The following is a 23,188-nucleotide window of genomic DNA, read 5'->3' as shown; positions in this document are numbered from 1 at the left end:
AATTAAAAAATAAAATAAAGTAAAATAAAATGAGGGAATGGGACTAGGCACTGCACAGAAGAGCCACACCACCCCTACTGCCCAGGATGCCTAGGTCTGGCATTGCAGCCTTACTTCCTGAAAACCCTCAGATCTACACAGCCAGTCCACCTAATCACTGCCAGGTTCCATCAGCTACCAGTCATGAGCTAGGAGGCAGAGAAGGAAGGTGAGTATGGGAACCTTAGAAAAGAAAGCTCTGTTTGGGAGTTCTGAGGGGCCCTGCAGGTAAGCAAGGGCCCACACCCTAGTTCCAAGATTAATGGTATGGCTAGGGCGAGTGAGGGCATCGGTGTACAAATGCCTCCAAGCCTTTCCCATCCATACTTCTTCCCTGCTGCCCCTCATTTGCCACCTCTAAGGTGGGAAGGAAGATCAGTGGGAAATGTGGGACTGCTTGATGACCACCCATATTCAGCTCCATAACGATGGCTCTGTCCCACTGAGGACTCGTCCCAATTTGCATACTGGTTCTGATTTCTAGGCACAACACAAACAATCAGGCCCATTAGGTGCCCAGCTCTACACTTGTTAATTAAGGAAGTCCTGACCTTGACATATGACTCAGCTCTCACAGGGATGGTGATAGTTTCGGGGCACCACTTGTCTGCAGCTTAGCTATGGAACCCTCCCACAAGCTCATCCTTGCGCTGAGACAGCCAAGATAGCAGCAGGCCTAGAGTTTTCATTCCACTGTTGTTAAAATTACTTTTTATAGACATTTTTGTACTGAGAGTTTTGCTGTTTTAAGTTGTTTTATTTGTGCAGGGGAAGGGTTCACGAAAGCCTGGGCTCTAGAGTCATCAGAGAAGTCCAGTGGAAAACGTGGCTGCAGGTCTGAAAGAAAATGCCTCTCGGTAGAGTGTTACCCTTTAAAGGATATGATCTCTAGATCCATCCCTGCGCTGTCTCAAATTTATTGGCTCAAGGCCTGTGTCTTATCAACAGGAAATCAACGTTCAGTAAACCTCTTATTTTTCCTGAAACTCAGATTTTTTCCTGGAGGACAACAAAGCCTGACCTACAATGTGCCTGAAGAGCCTTCCCTTCACCCCAAACAGCACCCTTTTCAGCACAGGCTGACACACAGAAACAATATGCAACTCCCAAATATGTATTAGTCATCTCAAAAGGTCAATGGAATTTGTGAGTGGGCTGTGAGTGCTTTTCTGATTGTTTCCTATGAACGGAGATCGAAAGGCAGGAACTCTGCAATGAGACACACCTAGTTGTGGTTCTGACTTTCCCAGCGCTCTAGGCTTTTCTGTAACTGGAGCTATTACAGATTGCTGAGCCTGTGTGTTCCTGCATGTTTGTTAATCTTTTGAAAGTTCACTGGGGTCTGGCTCCACCTTCCCTGGCTCCCTTCTCAGGGGAGCCTGCCAGATGGGCCAAGGTTCTCATGGGCCCAGGCATCAAGGGTGGCCCCAGTTCTTTCCTGAGCCTGCAGCTGCTGCAGCCTAGCTGTATGGGTGAGGGGCCTGTCTGCACAATGTGTGCTCCACCTGGGTTGGCTTTGTGACTCACACCAGATTGGGGGCCTGTTCCTGCAGAGCAGCTGGCCCTGTGGTTTGCTGTCTCCAGCGCTGAGGAACTGGGCTGTGAATGTAGGCCAGAACTTAGAGTGAGCAATAAGATATGTTGATTGATTTCTGGGCTCACATCCTTGTCCTGATCTCACACAGGGCTGGTCCACAGCTCATGAACACTGAGAAGCAGACAAACCCATCTCAGGAGAATGCTCACAAATAGAGACTGAGGCTTTAGTTGTGTTCTTAATGATGTGCTTCAGACCTCGGACCAAACCTAGCCCCAGCAGGCAGAGCAAGATGGGACTATAGAACTGAGATGCGGGGCTGGGGATTTAGCTCAGCGGCATAAGCGCCTGCCTTAAAAGCAGGCAGTCGTGAGTTTGATCCCTGGTACCGGTAAAAATGAAAAAGACAAAAAAAAAAGAACTGAGATGCAACATCCCTGGCTTTGTAGGGGAAGGAAGGGGCCCCAAGCCATGCATCAAAGTCATCCTGTAGAATCTGGAAGAGGCCTGGGTGATTCTCTAAAGGAAGTGGCCCTGCCAATGCCTTAATTTTAGCCTATGTTGAACTTCCAACCTGCAAAACTATAAAATAATATAATTCTTCTTATTTAAATTGATGGTGATGTGTTAGGGAAGTAGTAAAACACTTTTAGGGTCCTTACCTCTTTGTTTACAGTGTATAATCCAGTAATGTAAAAGAAACCACCCATTACCATGCTAAGGAGTCAGAGAGGAGGAGGAAGCAGGCAAGATGGAACTATATCTGTGCACAGAAACAGCCCTGGACGTAACATGGGGTGGGAAACAGATCTTAGACAAGGAGACTGCTGATGATGGAAGACTCAAGCCTAAAATGACAAAAGCCTGCACTGTTGTGGAATCTGTGGGATGGACTTGAAAGAACTGATGAAGAAAGAGATTTTACACTGAAGAGTGTAAGGACTGGTGACCCACCAGATGCCTGAAGACAGGAAGAGAGGAGCTTCAGTGACTCCAAATGTCCTACTTAGGTAACAAGGAGAATGGGAGATGAAACATGGAGAGGAGGGGCAGGTTGCGTGGGAGGTGCACATTAAGAGCTTGTCTTGAGTCTTGAGTCTTGAGTACCTTCACTTCTAGTAAAGAATGCAGAGGCTGGACTCCATGGGAAGCTGAGGGTGGAGCTGGAGGTCATTTAGGAAACCAAAATGTCAATGCCACCAAAGCCTAAATGTGGAAGGTAGAGAACTTGTGGAATAAGCTATCCACCAGGGGCTCTCAGGTTCAAGGCCTTGTCAATAACTAATACTTACATGAGACAATTAAGGCAACATCAAGTTTGTAGCAGTGAACAGCTGATTATACAGGACAAAAGATTCCTGACATGCTGGTAATCCCATAAAGTCAGTGTAGCTTTTGCTGGGGTACAGTTACATAAGAAGTCACAATATCTATAAATCATGAACCCCAATTCACTTTTGGAAACAACCCAAAGACACAGGGGAAAGGCGAGAAAAGAAAATTTCATACAAAAATGTATATTGCAATTATTCTATATTAATGGAAAATGTTAACAATCATATCAATTCATGTCTTGAAAACCACAATATGCAAGCACAGAGAGAAGAGCTATGTGGCCATTTAAGATGCTCCATGCTATGTTCATGCATGAATTTTATATATGAAATAGTATATGCAAATAACAAATTCAATACACGACTTGCAAATAGGTGAAAATATGTATCAATACACACACAGATTACACTACAAATAGATAAGAATATTAATTTAATGGACCTTGAAGGCAGAAATCAGTCAACAACTGTGACACTGCTGATGTGGGCATACTTGGGGATCATTCTTACTGGTGAGAGTTACTCTGCACATTGCAAAAATTACTAGCACTGCTGGTCTCTAACCACTAGATGGAAGTAGTGCCCCCCTACGCTCAGGAATCCAAACCACATTCAGAAATCCAATGTGTGTGAGTTGCAGATTGAAAGGCCAAGTCACCCCAGTTGAGAACCACTGGTGTAGGTGATAGGCAGGGGCCAACTTGCCACCTCAGCTGTAGGCAGGGAACAGGAAGTGATGAGAACTGGGGCAAGCTAGAATGTGTGTGCCTAAGGCAGGCATCCTTATTTAGCTAGAGATCAAGAATGACTCATCCTGATTTGCTTTTAATTAGCAGCTACTTAAAAGTTAAAACATAATACAGTCTTGAGCCTCACATGTATAAGACACAGAAAGTGTCTACGAACTTGCAAAGGACTTCTGGGGGAGCAGCAGTCTCTATTTCATCCTCTCAATTCTGCCTTAGTTGGGGAAAACGGCCATTTGTTGATGTGATGAATAATGCGGTTGGCTAGGGTCCAATTAAGCTTTATGTGTGGACACTAACATTTGAATTTAATGTGCTTTTACATCACAAAATATTCTTTGATTTTGTTTCCAGCCATTTAAAAAATACCAGACTATTAGCTCACCGCCCTACAAAAACAGGGGCAGGATTTGGCTGGAGGCTGCAGTGCCCACAGCAGTGGTAACTGAGGGCCTTACCAGGGAGGAAGACAGGCAGGACCTGGTGGCTGGGCCTCAAGGGATGGGTTGCCAACACACAGGTTGGACCTTGAGGAAAAAGCAGTGAGACCGGAGGCTTGTCCTTTCTCTCGTGTCCATCTTCAGCCTCTTCCAAAACCCCTCACCATGTGTTCATACTGCTGTCTCCAGAAAGCTGGGGTTGTGTTTTTGTTTTTTAATCCAGACTGTTTTCTAGGTCATTTTTAAACATTTTTTCTGTTATTGTGAAAGAAAGGCCACTATGAGGCCACTAACTTAGCTGTTGACATGGTTCCCAAGCCCTAGAAAACTCTAATGGAAATTTTATCTGCTTTTCATTAGTTTGTTAAAACACATCATATTTCTTTCCACATTAGGTGTCTTTGACAGAAAACAGACCATGTAGACAGCCTTCTCTGGCGAGAGGCATTCCAGGACACTGGGAGTGGGACTTCGTGAGTTGATCCAGAAGAAAACATCACCGGTGGCTTCTGCGCTTGACGCCTTATGGCCCTGGAGAGCTCAGTGTGTGGCCCTGGATATGACCTCAGACCGGTTCCTAGGAGACCACTTGGGGCACATTTGTGACAATGTAGAGACCTAAAGCATCTTCGCCACTCAAAAGCAGCAAAAATAAATATGGCAGATGGGGAGTGGGAGGGGAGTGAAAAGAAACAAATGAGAGAAGAAACAGGAAAAGTTGAGAAATCCTGGGAGTAGTGGGGAAATAGCAGCAACAGCAGACCAGAGGCAAGAAGTAAGACAAAGGAGGAAGAAACAGAGAAGGGCCAGAGTGGCATCTGCTAACTGACCAACAGATGACTAAGCCAGCTTCACTGACTAAGCAGAGAGCCAGGAAGGGAGGCAGAGAGTCACACTGTCCTCTCTGAAACCCACTCATGGGAGCCATCTGGGACCCTACTCTATACCCAGCCATCAGATGCTTAAATTTTAGGTTCTGCTGGTGGGAGACAGACACAAGTGGTAGGACTCACCCAAGGCCCTTTCCTCTTCACCTGCCTCCCACTGAATTGGAGATTCGCTCAGCTGGAGTTGGTCAGGAGGTCAAAGAGATACTGTAGCGGGGGCGGGTGGAGGGGAGCATGTAACCTTTGCTTCCCTCTCAATCCCAGACCAAGACAAGAGTCAAGGCTAGAATCGTCTCAACAAGTTCACAAATCCAAAGTGAAGAGTGGACATGGGCCCCTGGGAACCCCGGGGACAGGAGGCTCACAAGTGCCCAAGCCACAATTATAGGACTGGGAGCCAATAGCAGGGCAACCATGGGATCTGCAATATCACTTAATAGGAGAGGGGTCCTTTCTACTCCTGGACTAGGAAGCAAAAAGATGGATAAAAGACTGACCTAGAGTCCCAATGGTCCCATTCCCCAGTGTCCTGCCTTGGGTTTCCCTTGTTCCCTGATTTATCAGCAGTCACTGTTCTATAAACCAGGGGTGATGGCGCCTGGCAGGGGCTATAGTCACTTGAGACCTAATGAGGAGGGAGAGAGCTTTGGGAGAAGAGTCACATCTTCTATGTCCACAGTAAGTACACAGTTGAGGAGGAAGTGACCAGACACAGGCAGGGGTACAGGCACATATACAAGACCAGCAACATAACCACAACTGGACAAATACTTGATCCCAGAGGACACTAATAAGTGCCCAGTCCTGGCTCATGGATGCTGCTGCATTGAACACTCTTAGAATTCGTCCCAGGGAAAACCAGTCCCAACTGTGACTGAGTTACAAAGCCAGAGGAACTCAGAAATCACCAAGCTGGGTGACCATTGCTTTGAAATAATTTTAGCTATGTTAGAATTTTAGTAATAAGAAGGTAAAGTGAGGCTTTTGCATACATGATTTTGTGACTATGAAGCTCGTGTGTATGTAACCTTCCAACTATTAACTTCTTAAACTCTTCCAGAAAAAAATTCCACCAGCTTTCTTGATTAGAAATGCTTGGTTCATAGTATCTAGGGCCCTTCACCCCTGACTTTATCCACCTTAATGTCACCAGATTTCCAGTAATCTCCCACACTGTGGTAATGGTAGGAGCCAAGTAACAGCCATGTAGCTCCCAGGACCTCAGCAAGTGAATCTTGCAATCAGTACTTTCCCCAAAGTTCACATTGTAAGCTTCTTCTTAAAAAGCAGAAGTCCTTGTGATGAAGCAGCAAAGTTGCTGAACACTGCCCATTGCCAGCCCCTACTCAGCTGCTGAGAAGAGGCCTTTTGTGGGTATATTCAATACACATTCTGGGGCTGTGAGCCAGTATGAGGGGTCGGTGGTCATACAAAAGTCACTTCCAGGTCTTGTGCCTTTCTGCTCTAGCACAAGGGTAGCAAGAGCTGGGAAATGGCCTGCAGATGGGACAGACTTACTGCCCAGCCTGGAGTCCACACTCAGTGCACTACTGAAACCTTCTCTCATTCCTTGGTTTATTAGCAGTCAGTGCCCTACAAAGTAGGGGTAAAGGGCTAGAAGTGTAGCTCAGTAGTAGAGCTTCTACCTAAATGCATGACACTCTGGTTCATTCTGCAGCACTGGAAAAATAAATAAATACATAAATAAATAAATAAACACCCTGGGGTGTTGCTGCAGGCTCCAGAGATTTAGCAAAGACAATGAGGAGCCTCAGGCACACCTTTCAGAAAGTCCACTGTGCTTCCTGGCCCCTCTGCTGATGAGCAAAAGATTTCAGGACTGCTTGGCAGGTAAGGGCAAAGCTGAGGTTCTCACCAGACCACCAGGTTCCAACCAAAGAACTGTCCTCGGGCACAGCCCCTCCTGGAACTCTGAGGGTGTCCCCAGCGAAGGCAGTGAACATCGTTTGCCCCATTCCTGGGGAAGACCAGCTAGGTCAGGGATACTTTGAGCTCAGAACCTAGATCCTTCCTTCAGAGTCAATATGTTAGGAAACCTCAGCAAGAACTGATAATCTGAACAAAAGAAAAGAACTGGCTTTTCCCTTCCAAAGCATTCAGGCTCAATGTCCTGCTTTCTCTCTAGTACACTCTTGTGTCTGTGAAAGCCAGGCCCAGCAAGCTGCTCATGGTGAGAGGGATGTTGCTTAACTCAGGCAGCATGGGGAAGGAGATGAAAAGGCACTTCTTGCTAAGTCTTGCTAATTTTTGTAGCGAAGAGTCATCCACACTGAACTTTTGAGCGTTTAGACTTCTCTCTTGGTATGATCTGGAACTTCTTCAAGCTTAAGAAACTCTCTGGTTGTCACTGAATTTTTTAAATATGGATTTGGTGCTCTGTCCCCACAGAGATGGTCTGGTCCTGAACTTTGACCAGGAGAGGGCAGTTCCTCTTTGGCTTCTGAGCAGATATCTTTGGCCATTTCCCAGTACTGGTGATGAGATTTTCTGGAAGGAATCTCAGTTAGATTCAGAGGCCCCTCAAAACTCTTCCCTGAGGAATAGTCCGATCTATAGGGAGAAGTCACATACTCATTTTTTTCTGCTCCCAAAATGTTTTCCTGACTTTTTCCGGCTTCCTCTGTGAAAGCCTCTTCCAGAACACTCCCAAAATTCACCACCAACTTGTCAATGAGGTCACTAGGACATGGTTTTAGGGTTTTGTCTTCTGTGCTTACAGAGTTATCAAACTTCTTCAGATTTACTTTATCCTGGTGGAGAGGGAAGAGGACACCCCAATGGTCATTTATTTGTACTTTTTGGTTTTTGGTGTTTTGTTTGACTTTGTTTTTTTCTTTTCTTTTCTTTTCTTTCTTTCTTTTTTTTTTTTTTTTTGTCTTTTTTGAGACAGGGTCTTGCTATGTAGATTAGGCTGTCCTTGAATCCTGGCACCCAGGAAGCTGAGGTGGGAGGATCACCAGGAATTTGAGGCCAGCCTGTGCTACATAGTGAGTTCAGGACCAGGCAGAACCTTGTAGCAAAACCATATCTTAAAACAAAAACACAACAACAAAAAGAAAAAAAAAAAAAAAGGAAGGAAGCAAAGACAAGAAAGAGAAAAATCACAACCATAATGGCAAACCTGTCCAACACCACAGAAATCAAAGGTGATTCCATGGCAGAGGCATTGTGTGTCATGTGTGTGTTCCTGGGCCTAACTCAGTGCTTGATATATAGTAGGGTGACTTTTCAGTGCTTATTGCAGAGGGCCAACCTACAGATTATTCAAAAAGCATTTTAATTATGAGACAGTATTTCTTTTATTCTCTAAATTTATTCTCTAAATGATTTCATTTATTCTCTAAATGGCTTTTACCAATTAAAAAAGTGAAGAGAGCAATACAAAACTCATGAGGGAAGAGGAGGAAATAAAATTCGTTGTAACAAAACACTCAACTTTTTTTTAAAGGGACTTCTGAACTGAAGTAAAGACTGACATTTAAAATTCCCACATTAACCAGACATGGTGGCACATGCCTGTAATCCCAGCACTTGAGAGGCTGAGGTAAGAGGATTGCTGAGTTTGAGGCCAGCCTGGGATAAAAATGAGTTCAAGGTCATCTGAACTACATAGTGAGACCCTGTCTCAAACACACACACACACACACACACACACACACACACACACACACACACACAAAGTTCCCACGGTTAAAAAAAAAAGGTGGAAACAATCTTTCCTTAACAAGGATTTCAATATAGAATTTAATACAGTATTTGACTGGGGTTATTTAGACTTAAACAAGAAATGATATCTTAGAAACTTCACAACAGTTTTCAACTTAAAAACTTATGAAAAAAAGGTTTCTACTTAACGATAATGTGCCACTTACATGAACTTTGACTTCAACTTCCTTGATTAGAAAACAATTCAAAGCAGCCTTTAGACAGCCTAGGGACACCTCAGGATCCCAAGAGGTTTCTAAGTTAATTCTCGCTCCAGCTGCTTTTGAAGTGGCCTCAGATCTTGCAGCCAAACCTTGTTCTCTGACACACGGTCAGGTTAGTAAAGGGAGGGCTAGTGTCTCTCTTCTGCAGCATGCTTTAGGGAACCAGTCCAATGCTAGGAACACTGAGTCTTCCTGAGCTTGGTAAAATCCTTCTCTCTGTTCAAAGCCTGAGATGACAGGTACTCTCGAGAGGCTGAGTCCATGTGACCTCCCTGCCTGTTCCCCGGGACTTTTATAAGTTTGAGTTCTTTTCATGCAAACCCAGAGGAAAGCTCAGCCCACAGCTCTTCTTTGTTTCCATCTACCTGGTCTTCCTCCCACATGCCCATCAACATAAAGATTTCCTGAATAAAAACAGCGGTAGTTTACCTTGAAATTAGTTCCAAGCCATGTGGCTATACTACTTTCAGCAGGATTGGGGACATCAGGACAACACAGGGGAGCCAACTTGCTACTAAGAGATAAAAATTTAAGACAGGTGTTGAGTCTGGGAAGCATTTTACATGTACTGCATGTCTAAATCAGTGAAGTCTGCTAGAGGGAATTGTATGGCTCCCTATAAAACAAGGGCAAACCCCTGACAGACAGGGAAATGAAGCAGTTTAGGAGTTAAAATTGCAAGTTATCTAAAGGATGGGGTGGGAGGCAAGCCCTCTCCATGCACTGATACTTGAGTGTTGATTCTGTATCCTGCTACAGAATTTGGTTATTAATCCTGGTTTTTAATTTGGTTATTAGTCATTTTTTGTGACTTCATATAGAGGATCATGTCATCTGCAAATAATAATAATCCTAATAATTTTCTTCCTTTCCAATCTATGTTCCTTTGATTTCTTTTTCAGGTCTAATTGCGCTGGCAGTATTTCAAGAACTATACTGAATAGATGTAGTGATAATGGCAGCCTTCTCCTGATTTTAGAACAAAAGCTTTCAGTTTTTCTTCTTGTAATATGATGTTAACCATTGATTCGTCACAAAGGGCTTTTATCAGATTTAGATAAGGTACTTCTAAACCTATTTAGAGTCTTTTAATGATGAATGGATATTGGATTTTGTCAAGTGCTTTTTCTGAATTTATTGAGATGTGCATGTGGTATTTGTCCTTTTTTCCTCTTTTGTGATATATTACATTTATTAACTTATGTTCATTGAATCATTTCTGTGTCCCTAGGATAAAGCCTATCCAGTTATGATATATGATCTTTTTTAATATTTTGATGCATTGTTTTCCAGGATCTTATTGCATACTTTTGCATCTAAGTTCCTTAAAAAGTGTGGCTTGCAGTTCTGGTTGAGTCCTTTTCTGGTTTTAGAATCAGGTTAATGCTTGTTTCTAGGAATGACTTGGGAGTACTGCTTCCTTTCTGATTTCATTAAAGAGATTAAGAGGTACTGGTGTCAGATCTTTCCTAAAGTTCTAAAGAATCTGGCAGAAAATACATTGTGCCTGAGCTTATCTTGGTAAAGTTTTAAATTACTTCTTCAGTTTCATTCACTGATACTTCATTACTCAGGGTTTTTATATCTTCTTGGTCATGGTTTGATAGTTTTCATATATCTAGCAATCTATCCATTTCTTCTGAATTTTTCATTTAATTTAAGCACAGGTTCTCAAAGTAGTTACTAGTGATTTGGATGTTGGCAGAATCTGTTGTGATTTCACGTTTTGTCATTCTAGTTGTATTAGGTCTTTATTTGGTACAACTGGCTAAATGTTTGTCTATTTTATTTTTTCAAAGAACAAACTCTGATCTATTATTTATATTGTTTTTTAGTTTCAATTACATTAATTTCTGCTCTGAAATTTATAACTTCCTTCCTTGCACTAGCTTTGTGTTTGGATTGTGCTTATTTTTCTAGGACCCTGAGGTGTATCATTAGGTTATTTATTTGAGCTCACTCTGTTTCTGTGAACTATAAGCATCCCCCTTAGGACTGCTTTCACTGTGTCCCATAGCTTTATGTATGTTTTAATGGCATTATCATTTGATTGTAGGAACTGTTGAATTTCTCTCTTAATTTCTTCTGAGACCCACTGATTATTCAAGAGATATTATTTAATTTCCACATGTTTGCATAATTTCTGTGGTTTCTTTTGCCATTCATTTCTAGTTTCATTGTACTCTGATCTGATAATACACATGAGATAATTTTGATTCTTTTGCATTTACTTAAACATAATTTATGGGCTAGTGTTTGGTCAGTTTTGAAGAAAGTGCCATGTGCTGCTGAGAACAACGTGTATTCTGTTGTTGATGAAACATTTTGTAGATACCGATTAAGTCCATTAGTTTAAAGGTTTGGTTCAACTTTGATATTTCTTGGTTAATTATTTACCTAGTTGACCTGTCCATTTGTGACAGTGGGATATTGAATCCAGGCTAAAATTCTGAATGTAAAATTTACTCTTACCACTTCTGTTTAATATAGTACTTGAAACTTCAGCCAGAGCAGCCACACAAAAGAAAGAAAGAAAAGGAATATATATAGGAGAGGAAGAAGTCAAACTATCTTGATTTGCAGATGAAATGATCTTCTACATAAAAGGCCCAAAACTCCACCAAAGACTCCTAGTGAACAATTCAGCAAAGTAACAGGATACAAAATACACAAAAATTATTAGTATTCCTGCATACCAACAGTGAAGCTATTGGTCTAGGTTTGTGCTACGTTTGCTATAATTTTGATAGGCTTGCCTTTATAAATAACTTATTTTTCTCGAATAGTTTTAGTAGTCACTATTTTTGTTGAATGTGTGCAATTTTAACTATAATGTTTTGTGGAGAAGGTCTTTTCCATTTGTGGCTATTTGGGGCTGCATATATGTCTTACACTATAATACTGAGTTCTTTCCTAGATTTGGAAAGTTGTCTTCTATGATTTGGATAAATTTTTTCTTCTTTTTGAGTCATCTAATTTTTCTCTTATTTTTGTAATTCTGATTTCTTTCTGAGTCATCCAGCTGATACTGGATCCAATTTGTTGTCTTGTCATATTAGGGTGTCACTGAGTTTATGATTTACTATATCTACATTGTCTTTAGTTTTTGATATTCTATCCTAATATTGGTCAACTTTGCTGGTCATGCTTTCTATTGAATTTTTCGTATCTTGTACTAGTGATTTCTTTCCATAATTTATTCTTCAGCAAAGTTGTATTGTCTTAGCTCAGTTAGTTTCTTCTTTTAACTCTTTCAATCATAGTTTATGAGTTTAAAGCAATATATGATTGTTTTAATATGTTTTACTTATGAGCATAACTACTTGGATTTCCACATCAAGTCACTTGTTCACATTTTTATTCTGCTTTTCTGTTGGGCTGCTTTTTTATTGTTGTTGGTTGTTAGGCATTCCTCTCAAAGCCTAGATATTCTGATTTAAGCATCATACTTTATCATCTCTGTTATGGTTGCAGATAAGTGGAGAAATGGGTGTTGTTACACTGCCCAGGCTCACCTTAAACTCTTGAGCAAAAGTAAACCTGCTGCCTCAGCTACTTGAGTAGCTGGGGACACAGATGTGCTTTGGTTTCCTGGTACGTTGTGAATATCTTACTCCATTCTGAGATGCAGCTCAGTGGTAAAACACTTGCCTGGCACACATGAAGCTTGAGATTTAATATTTACCACCACACACATATCTGTCAATTTGTTCATGATTTGCCTCATTGATCATTTTATTTTTCAAGTTACAACTTTTGCTGTTTTAAGTTTTCCTCCACAGTTATGTCTAAAAGACACCTACATTATCTTCTATAGAGCTTTGCCTTCTACATTTAGCCCTTAGTCATTTGAATCTATTTCATTTTTTGTTTTAAGTCATGGGGCTTTTAAGAGGTGGCTGGCTTTAGGGTGTGTGATGCTGGAATTAAGGACGCCCTAGCCTGGGTGTGAGTGATGCCTGGCCTAAATTTAAGAGACAAAAAGAGAACTGTTGCTGTTGCTTGTCCTGTTGCTTTTGTTGCTGCTGCTCATCTTCTGCAGCCTCCTGAGTGTTTGTTTGTTTGTTTGTTTGCCTGCCTGCCTGTCTCCCTGTTTTAAAATCTCAGTAGCTTTGTAGTATAATTTAAAGTCGGTGTTGTGATGCCTTCTTCTTTGCCTTTGGTGCCCAAAATTGCTTTTCTACTTTAGATTTCTATTCTTCTTGTTTATAAATTAACTTTAGGAATGTTTTCTCCAGTTTTGTGAGGTACACTATTGGTACTTTGATCAGGATTGCATTAAATCTGTACAATAGTTTTAGAATGGTTATTTAGTATGGTCATTTCCACTATATTGGTTTTTTACTACCCAAGAACAAGGGACAGTTTCCACTTTCTGACATTCTGTTTGATCTCCTTTTTCAGAGCTCTGTAGTTTTCCACTTAAAAAAAAATCTTTCACTTCGTTAGACTGATTCCTAAGTATTTCGTTTTTATTGATCCTACTGTGAAAATTTTTTTTCCTAATTTCTGTCAGTTAGCTTGCTATTTGTGTATAGGAATGCTATTTATTTTTGAGTTGTTGACTTTGTATTTAGCTACACTACTGAATTGGTTATTAAATCTTTGGTTGAGTTTTTGGGATCTTCTATGCAGATCCCATGTCATGTCATTTACATTAATGACAATTTAACTTCTTCCTTTCCTATCCTTATTTCTTTCTTTTGTCTAATTTTTCTGGCTAATGTTTTCAGAACTATATTGTATTGGGGTGATGGTAGTGGACATCCGTGTCTTATTCCTGATTTTAGAGTGACAGCTTTCAGTTTTTGTCCAGTTAGCAAGATACTAGTTGTTAGCTTGTCATAGGTGACTTTTATCAGATCGAGATAAAGACCATTTATTCCAATTTTCTATAGAGTTTTTATTATGAATGGATGTTAGACTTCATTGAATGCTTTTCTGCATCTATTGAAATGATCACGTGGTCCTTGTCCTAGTTCTGTTAATGTGGGATATTACAATTATTGATTTGCATAATAACATGGTCTTTAATAATCTCAATAAATGTGTACCAGATTAATACAGGAATAAACACTCTCATCATGGTAGAATATCCTCTTATGCCAAATGTTCATGATGCCCTCTTTCCCTTTCTGTCCATAATTTTTAAGGCACTTACTACTATTGACAAAAACTCACTTTTGTCTTTTGAAATCAAAGACCACTGTGAGAACGATGAGCATAAGAAAACCTCCTCCAATGAGACAAGTTGTAGGAATAATCTCAAAGAGACCTTCAGGGAAAGGAGAACAAAAATCATCATAAGTTCAGTTCCCATTTTCTTGACAAAAATCAAACATTAACCTTTTTTTCTAGTAGCTTTAGCAACATTTTTTACTAGATTCTTCCAATTAAATTCAATTTCTTTCAATTAAAATAAACTCTGAAGTTCCTGGCTCCCCATCTAGTTGTCTTTTTCCTACCTAACAAAAGAGATACTTTATATTGATAGACACTGTGTCCTACAGGGCCATTTTCCAGCTTTGCACATTTAGTGAATACTTACTTAGCATTTAGTGGTTGCCAACACTGTTCTTAGTAATAAAATAAACAGGAATAAGCAAGAAATACCAGGTTCTTATTCACAGAAAGCTTATGTTGTGGTAGATTCAGATCATAAGCCACGCAAGAATATTTTGGATAAAAGACTAATAAAAGAGTAACTAGGATAAGGTGGTAAGGAGATTAGCAACTTTAGATTGGCTAGTCAAGGAAGAAGTGAAATTTCAATTGATCTGGTACTTCCATTCTGAATTCCATGCCTCAGCTGACGCAGGAGGATTACCACAACTCTGAGCTAACCTGGACTATGAAGGAGGCTCTGTTTCAACCCCACCCCTACCCCATTAAAAAGGAAAGGAAGAGAAGGAGAAGGCCTAGAAGAAGGGGGAGAGGAGGAAGGAGAAGGAAGAGGAGGAGGAAAAGAGGAGAGAAGGAGAGGTGCAGGAGGAGAGGAAAAGGAACAAGAAGGGAGAGAGGAAGAGGAAGAGGAAGAAGAAAGCAGGAAGAAGAGGAGGAGGAAAGAAGAAGAAAAAGAAAAAGGAGGAGGAGAAATAGAAGTGTGAATTTAATAACAAGAAAGAGGCTCCCATGGAAAGAGAAAAGCACTCCAGGCAGATGCAAAGCCTTGAAGCAGGAACACATCAGAGAACACAAAGGCAGGTGTTGGTAGCAAATGAGTTTGGTAAGGCACAGATGATGAACACAGAAAGTCATGGGTAAGAGTTTATTTAAAATACAATGGCAATTGCTGGTGGGTCTTAAACAGGGAACTTAGGCCTTAAATCTATTGCGTTTGTGAAAAGAAGAGATGGCAGAGAATCAAAAATGGAAGTGAGGTGATTTACAATCTATGGATTTCTTAGATCTATAATTCAGGGACTTCTAGGATTTGCCTTCAATTTGATCCTCACAGCAAATCCTATGAGCTGAAACCATTTGTTTCTACTGTTGTGAAAGTATAACATGATTCTCCAAAGGATTTTAAACAGCAACATCAAAAAGAGGTTCAAGAAGACAGTATTAATCCTGAAGATAGAATGTTTTCTCTGTAAAAACACATCCTTTACTCACATTTTCCAAAGTCATAAGCTACTTTATTCCTTAAGAATGTAAAGAATCTAATACTTTTAAGACTTTCTAAGTAATTCTCGGCTTGTACTAATAACTGCAAAACTTGAAAAGTTTGCTTGTTCCTTTAAACAATTTTACTATGCCCTTAAAAATCGCATCTATGCTACTCAGTGATTTGGCAAATTAAGTTGCCCTAGTTGTTCCATTTCCTTCTTTCTTCCTCTTTCTTCTTCCTCACTGCATCTCTCTCCCTCTCCTTACATCTGCCTTGACCAGCCATCATTCAAAGTTATTATATTTTACATTGTTCATTGCACCTCATATGTTCTTCTTGCTCACTATTTTTAAAGTAAAAGCTGGTAAGCTGAACATATTGTATAACTTTTTGCTCAAGAATTTCCACCAAATAATGACAAGACCTAAGTCTCTTCTGTGGGTCAGCAGTCCTTCATCAGCCAAGATTTTCTCCCCAGAGCCTTATTGTTTGGAATTTCTGACATTAAAAAACTGGTGATTGTGAACTTGGGCAGCCCTGTCATGGGAACCGGTTTGGTGCTGAGATTGAAGTTTATATTTATTAAACTGATCTCTCATCCTAAAGGTTATTTGGGGATGGCCATGGGGAAGAAGCAAAATGATTCAAAATGATTGAATTTCTAAATTCAGTTTTGTTTGTTTGCTCCCCTCTTCGTACTCTCTACTGGGGCTTTCCAGGAAAGTAAACAAGCTAGAAGCAGAAGTCTGTTCTCACTTAGGTGCGGCGTCTCCTTTGACTTCCCCTATCTTCGAATAATGTCATTTCTGACTGGCCTGAGGTAAGAGCCATGAAAACCTACACAACTCTTGAAGGAAATACTCACTTATTGATAATGTCTTGAAGTTTATCCTGGGCCCACTGGTCCCTCCAGCTCTGGTGCTGGCCATGACTCGAACAGTGTAGGAGGTCTTTCGTGTTAGAGACTCCAGGTCATAATGTAGGATGCTAGAATCGACTGTCTTGGCTAAAGGTAAAATGCAGAAGTCAAACATCACACCCAAGACAGATTGAAAACTACTTTAGTAGTTCCAAAATGAACTTTGATCTGTACTTCCAATTAGTCACCTTTCTTTAGCCCCCATCAATGACCTGTTCAATATCAGCCCATCAAGATGAATCAAAGTCTTACATATGAAAGCTAAAACTATTAAAAAAATCTTAGAAGTCAATGTAAGGCAAATCTTCATGATCTTAAATTTCATAAATTTGGTACCAAAAGCATAAACCAAAAATAAAATATAGATGAGCTGAATTAGAATTAAAAGCTTTTGTTCATCAAAAGACAATATCAAGAAAGTAAAGATGAGTCACAAAATTGAAAAAAAATTAGAAATCACATATTTGATGAGGAATTTATAGCCTTAATAAAGAACCATAATTCAACAACAACAACAAAAATAACCCAATTTTAAAAATGGGCAAAGAAATTAAAAAGACAGTCTTTCAAAGAAGATATATAAATAACCAAAAATCATATGAACAGAGATACTCAGAAATATTAGGGAAATATAAACCAGTGAGATACCAGTTTGTGTCCACTAGGCTAACCAATTATAGTTTCTTTTTAGACAGAAAATAAATGCTGGAATAGATGCAGACAAAAGGACCCCTCTTATATTGAGCTGGGAATGGAAAAAGGGGTAATTATTGTGCAAAACAGTCTGGTGGTTTCTCAATAAGTTCAAGAAGAATTACAAATAATCCAACATTTCTACTTTTAGGTTCATACTCCCAAACAGGAGTTAGGTATTCAAATAGATATTTGTACTTCAATATTCATAAAAGCAATATTCATAGGTGCCATAAGATTGAAAAACAATTCAAAGGTTTGTCAAATAATGAATGAATGAACAATATACGGAAAAACATATGATGGAATATTTGGTCATAAAAAGGAGGTAAGTACTAATTCATATTATAACTCAGATGAGCTTTGAAATCCATGCATATAATTTCATTCATTTATTTATGCTTATTTATCTATTTACGTTTGTTTATTTTGCAATTCTAGGGATTGAACCCAGGAACTCAGAATGGCAGACAACTACTCTCCACTGAGCTAACCCCTGTTCTGATTATATTTACATAAAAATATCTCGAGTAGGCAATCCATAGGGACACAAAGCCATTTGGTGGCTATGAAAAAAAGAGAAGGATGCAGAGTAACTGACTAAAGGTTACAGAGCTTCTGTTTAGGGTGGGACAGAAAATTTCTAGAAAGCAGAAAAGATTACATATCATTGTGAATGTTCTTATTACCACTAAATTATATATTTTCAAATATCTCAAACAGTGAATTTTATGCTGTGTCTTTTACTACATAAAAGACAAAATTTAGTCTAAACAGGAAATCAAGTACTGCTCAGAATTTAGGGTGAACTCAAGAAAAAAGAATGTTCTGCAAATGGACAGTAGAAATCATAGCAGAAAGCCAGGCATGCTGGCCCACTCAGCAGGCTGACATAGGAGGATCACTATGAGCTCAAGGCCAGCCTGAACTACATAACAAGACCCTGTCTCAAAAAAAAAAATACAAACAGAGAGAGAGAGAGAGAGAGAGAGAGAGAGAGAGAGAGAGAAAGAGAGAGAGAGAGAGAGAGAAAGAGAAAGAGAGAGAGAGAGAGAGAGAGAGACAGAGACAGAGAGAGAGACAGAGACAGAGAGAGAAAGAGAGAGAGAGAGAGAGAGAGAGAGAGAGAAATAATGGTAAACAGCCCTGCATTAAGGTAAGTGCCATCAAACAATGTCTTCCTCCAATCCCAACTTGACTCATTAAACCAGGTATACTTCTCTCAAGAATAATGGTTGATATTTCTTGGGGAGATCAACTCATGCAGGTTCTGACTAGGACAAATTATACCAACTGCTATAGAATTCTTAGATACTGTCACTTCACTCCAACTTAACACCCCTAAATCCAAGAGATGATATTTTTTTAAAAAATGAAAAAAAAAACAGTGATAAAGAATTTCAAAACAAAATAATAAGATTAACAATGGTTAATATACTGTTTATTGTTATCTTCAAAGTCTTTGTTCAGATTACTTGAACCTATACTCAGAGAGGCTCAAAGAAGCTAGTAATCTATCCAGCTTTGCAGGTAACATTACCTCCATGGGAACCACACTAACGACAAATCCATCTATATCATCTCTCTTTTTTTCATATTAGCCATGAGCATACTTACAGAATTCTTTTCCACCTTCAGCTTGGTAAAATATGGTGTAGTTGCTGATGAAACCATTTCTCTTCTCCTTGGGAATCTCTTCCCATGTGATGGTGGCTGTCTTCACACCAATGTTTTCTACCTTGGCTAGAGGACCTTTTGATGGGACTTGAGAAGACAAGGAGATAAATGATTAACACTGAGTCAGCCCCGCAGATTCTCCTTCGCAAAGGCTCTGCTAGTTCTCAGACCAAAACTACAATCTGGAGGTTAGACATAGGGTGGAATAGGAAAATGATGAGATAATTTGTTAGAAAAGATATTTTTCTGCAACCATGCATCTTAAGAAACAAGTGGCGTCAAAGGCTAGAAAAAATACTTTCTTACAGATGTTTTACTCTAGTTTGGCACTCAGATCTTTCATATATACATCTCTATCTCTATTGTCTAATAGTTGGAGGCTGTGTTTCCATGAACTATCTTTTCTTAGTAGAAGATATTTTTCAATGTTAAATATGGAAGATGTTGACTTCCAAATAGATAAAAACAAAATTTGGGCACTTATTAGAAAAACCTTTGCTTATTATTACATAATTAAAATGATTTTTAATATGTTCAGCTTATGATGAGCTATGGATTCCCTGAGTTGGTCCTAATTAAATGTTATTTCTGGTTGCATCTCCATTTACACTAAGTTTCTCTGAGGCTTTGGGTAAGTTATCTCATTGTTCTCAGCCTCAACTATCTATGAAATAAGGACTTGATATTTAATGCCTTCCCTAGCTTTGAAATTCAGTGACTCTATAACCTGACCCCAACTGTGTTGAACACACATAGCTTGCTACAAGATACTTGCTTCATTACATGATGAAGGTGCAGAAAAATGGGGCCTAAAGCAACTATTACTGAGTTATAGGCTCTCAGCTTTATCTAAATGTTGGAAAGAGTCCAGTGTTTCTTCTTCACCTCCCCACAGGGCTTTGTTCATACATACTGCCTTCTTTAGCATAGGCCTGGATGGAATATGGTTCTCCTACTCGGTCTTGTAAAACTGGATACACAGAGATATTATAGCATAAGAAGGGTGTTAATTTATCTGTAAGAGAAGCATAAATACAGAGCATGTAAGAGTGGAACAAATGCTAGGTCCCAAGTTATGGTCTAAGACTCATAAAAGAGATTGCATTTTCTAGTTTCCTCATCTGAAAATTAAGAATGTTGGGTTGAATGGTCTCAAATGTCTATTTTTATTCTAAGATTTTTCTCATTAAATCTTAGAAATAAAATCTGTGCCACTTCAATAAAATTACACAGCCATCCATGAAAAGATCAGTAGGCGAGCCAATCCTTCCTCAATCACTGAATTACTCATATGACTTTGGGACACTTCAGGACAAAACTTAAATCCTTCTGGCAATAACAGATCATCCTAGAGAACTCAGATACAATCAAGTATAGCTCTGCTACCTGCCTGCATCCCTGTATCAGTCACCTGGGACAGGGGCTCAGCTCTTAAACAAGCAACCAGGATGCAAGGGAGCAGTAGCCTCAGTAGGACTGATGGGATCTATACTCCAGTGTTATTACTGGGATAATTGAGGTATCTTAGAAGGGCTCTCTGATGGTGAGTGATAAGATGTTGTTTTCTACCTGGCCTGGGACCCACATTTTTCTATGCCAGCTCTACTAAATTCCAAGCATGACACTTAATTGAGCTTACACAACCTTTTCAAGCACTATTAACCACATTTATCCTTTGAAATAAAAGTTAAGGATTTAAAAAACTAAAGGTGAAACCAAATATTTCAGAAAGAGAACACAAAGATTCTATGCTAGCTACCTCGATGGATTGTCCAGTTCTTGACCTGAGACACAGATTCCCAGGAAAAGGCAGAGAGCTCTGAGTCCAAATCTGGGAACCATTCAACCACCCATGTGTCCACATCTTGACAGGAACGTGGCCACTCCACCACCAGCTGGTCCTGAACAAGGCAGGCCTTCACAGCCTTGATGCACTGAAATGCTGAAAGAAGAGAACAGGACTGCTTCACGGATACCCACCTCACCCAAAATGAACCAACCACACCTGCATTTATTCAGTGTCTGAGTTGTGAAAGTCAGAGCTCAGGCTCTCCTCTGACAGTGCTATTTCCACTCTTCTTACTGTATCCCTTTTTCTTACTCTAGCTTACTCAATATTTTTATAATTAAGTGCCTTTAAAAATTTTTTTCAGGTGAAGGGAAAGAACCAGGTCTCACAAGGAGGTGATCCCCACCTGTAAACTAGCACCATGTGTGAACCGCTGCTGGTGTGGGGACAACCAGACCCAAGCCTCTCTCTGTCAGTCAGCGCCATTCATGGACTGTGGGGAGAGAGAACCAGGCCTCACCAGGAGGTGATCCTCACCTGGAAACTGTATTATATTCATTGTTGGGTTGGGTTTTCTTTTCTTTTCTTTTGTTTGATTATGTTAAATTTGATGGCATGAGTAGCCATTTAAAAGATAGCAAGACACATTATGGTAGCTATTTTGGATTTACTATTGGCTTATTTTGAAGTCCTTTATTGCATTCATTGGTTTGTTTTTATTGTTTCTATTTTAGTGTGTTCTGTTCAGTTTTTACTATGTCTGAAAGTATCTGCAGCTATTTTGAAGGCAATAAAAGGCATTATGGTAATTATTGTTGATTTTGTAATGTTTTGAAGTCCTATATCAGTTATACTAGTTTATTTTGTTTTATTTTCCTTGATTTTATCCTCTTTAAAATAAAATTTTTAAATAAAATTTAAAAATTGTTTTCAGTGCTAGGGATCAAGCTAAGTAAGGCCATATGTATGTTAAAGCCATAGTTTTATCCTCAGTCCTAGATGCCTTCTTTTTTTTAGAAAAATAATTATCTGCAACTGTGAAGCAATTTTTTTTTTCTCTCTCTCTCTTTTTTTTTTTCATGGTGCTGGGATCGAACTCATGATTTTGCATTTGCCAAGCAGGCACTTAGAGTGCTGAGCTAAACCCCCAGCCCTCCTAGATGCCTTTTAATCTGCCTTTGCCTCCTCAAGATTCAACTGTTTCCAGAAACCAATTTCACTCAAGAGTTACTGACTAAAAAGATATATCTACAGATGCTTTTGCAAATCAAAAAAATATAAATCTGAGGAATAATGAATCTAGCAGATTCTCATCCTTGTAAGGCACAGTTTAGGGGTCTGTTTCCCAAGCTGGGCCTGTATGAGACACTCCAAGCTACATGAAAAATGAAATTGATACAGGACTTCAGAACAAGACAACAGGCAATCAACAATGGCCACCACCTTCAGAAAGACATTTCCCCCTAGAAGCCACACTGCATACCACCTTCCTCTGAACAGGTGATCAGAACACTGGCCCCAGACCTGCAAGGTTAGTGAAATACCAAAATACCACAAGCATCAAATTCCATTTCATCTCCATAGCTATCATTGCAGCCTGTGTTTCTCTAAGTCAGCTGATTGCTTATGGGGGGATTGGCTCTTCTTGTTTGCCAGCCTGTGTGCTGGAAGGGGCTTGGATCTTGCAGTTCCCCTGCTGCTGGTGGCCCAAACATGGTACTGGTTTGCACAGAGGGTTTGCATCTTGGTGAGTTTTTGTTCTCTTCCCCCACAGTCCAACAGCTTGATTTTAAAATGCCACTATGCTCACCACTATACCACCAATGCACATAAACTTATTTTCGACTTGTAACTACCAGAACTATAAGTCAATACAGTTCTGTTACTTTAAACCACTGGTTTGTGGTACTTTGTTACAGCAATCACAGGACAAAATATCATGTTTGTCTGAGCCTCTTTCCCTAGCCTAGCCTGCTCCATCTACTTTCTTTTCTGATCTCCCTGGAGCCACTTTCCTAATGACTTGCTAGTAAATCCTCACCTTGAGTGAGTTCTGCTTCCACACTTCTTCTCCTCACCGATCTGGGAGCTCTGAGCAGCAGGAGGAGCTAGATCTAAGCAGCTACATGTACTACAGAGTGAAGAGACTGTGAGGGGTGGGGGATGGGTTCCACAGAGCCATGAGTCAAACATGAATGAGGAAGGAGCTGATTTCATTACAGATGCTCAAAGAGAAGTTTCCAAATCATCATTCCACTGAATATAAACTAATTGTCACCTCCTTCCATCATTTAGCAAGAACTTTTTGAGTAATTATTCCAATTATACCACATTCTCAGGAAACACATCCTTCCTGGGAAAGGAGAGGTCCCTTGACTGCTAACGCTACTAATTTCTTTTGACTTGCATGAAGACAGTCATTCGGGTCTATCAAAAAAACAACTATTCTCAGGGACTACTCTCCTGTTGCCAGCTATCCTGACTGAATTCTACCCTGACACAGCCCTTATTTCTGCCTCAGCCCCTCACCACACAAGTAGCTATGCTTCTTCCACCCTGCCTCAGAC

At 40.0% G+C, this 23,188-nt stretch overlaps 1 protein-coding gene across 11 annotated transcripts in view; it reads right to left on the bottom strand.

Moving 5' to 3' along the window:
* Il31ra (interleukin 31 receptor A) overlaps window positions 1-23,188 on the bottom strand; it is a 116,250-nt gene that overhangs the window by 15,802 nt on the left and 77,260 nt on the right. For 4 of the 11 annotated variants that reach the window (XR_010050481.1, XR_010050482.1, XM_063258178.1 and 1 more), the window contains exons 9-12: window positions 20,592-20,774; window positions 19,746-19,847; window positions 18,773-18,919; window positions 16,409-16,549 (exon numbers count right to left, since the gene is read on the bottom strand). Coding sequence is in view for 9 of the 11 variants with exons in the window: in XM_063258178.1 (XP_063114248.1) it covers window positions 16,409-16,549; window positions 18,773-18,919; window positions 19,746-19,847; window positions 20,592-20,774 (573 nt within the window). In the remaining 2 variants the exon portion in view is untranslated. Of the gene's footprint in view, window positions 1-24; window positions 7,755-9,362; window positions 9,448-14,114; window positions 14,209-16,408; window positions 16,550-18,772; window positions 18,920-19,745; window positions 19,848-20,591; window positions 20,775-23,188 lie in introns of those variants that run through there. The other 7 variants (XM_063258174.1, XM_013152899.2, XM_063258176.1 and 4 more) reach the window with 4 other exon arrangements.

The sequence above is a fragment of the Cavia porcellus genome, unplaced genomic scaffold (genome assembly GCF_034190915.1).
Source record: "Cavia porcellus strain 051 isolate PalLab524CR breed Dunkin Hartley unplaced genomic scaffold, mCavPor4.1 scaffold_11, whole genome shotgun sequence".
In the NCBI taxonomy this organism is placed as follows: domain Eukaryota; kingdom Metazoa; phylum Chordata; class Mammalia; order Rodentia; family Caviidae; genus Cavia; species Cavia porcellus.
This window is presented reverse-complemented; position numbering and strand designations above follow the sequence as displayed.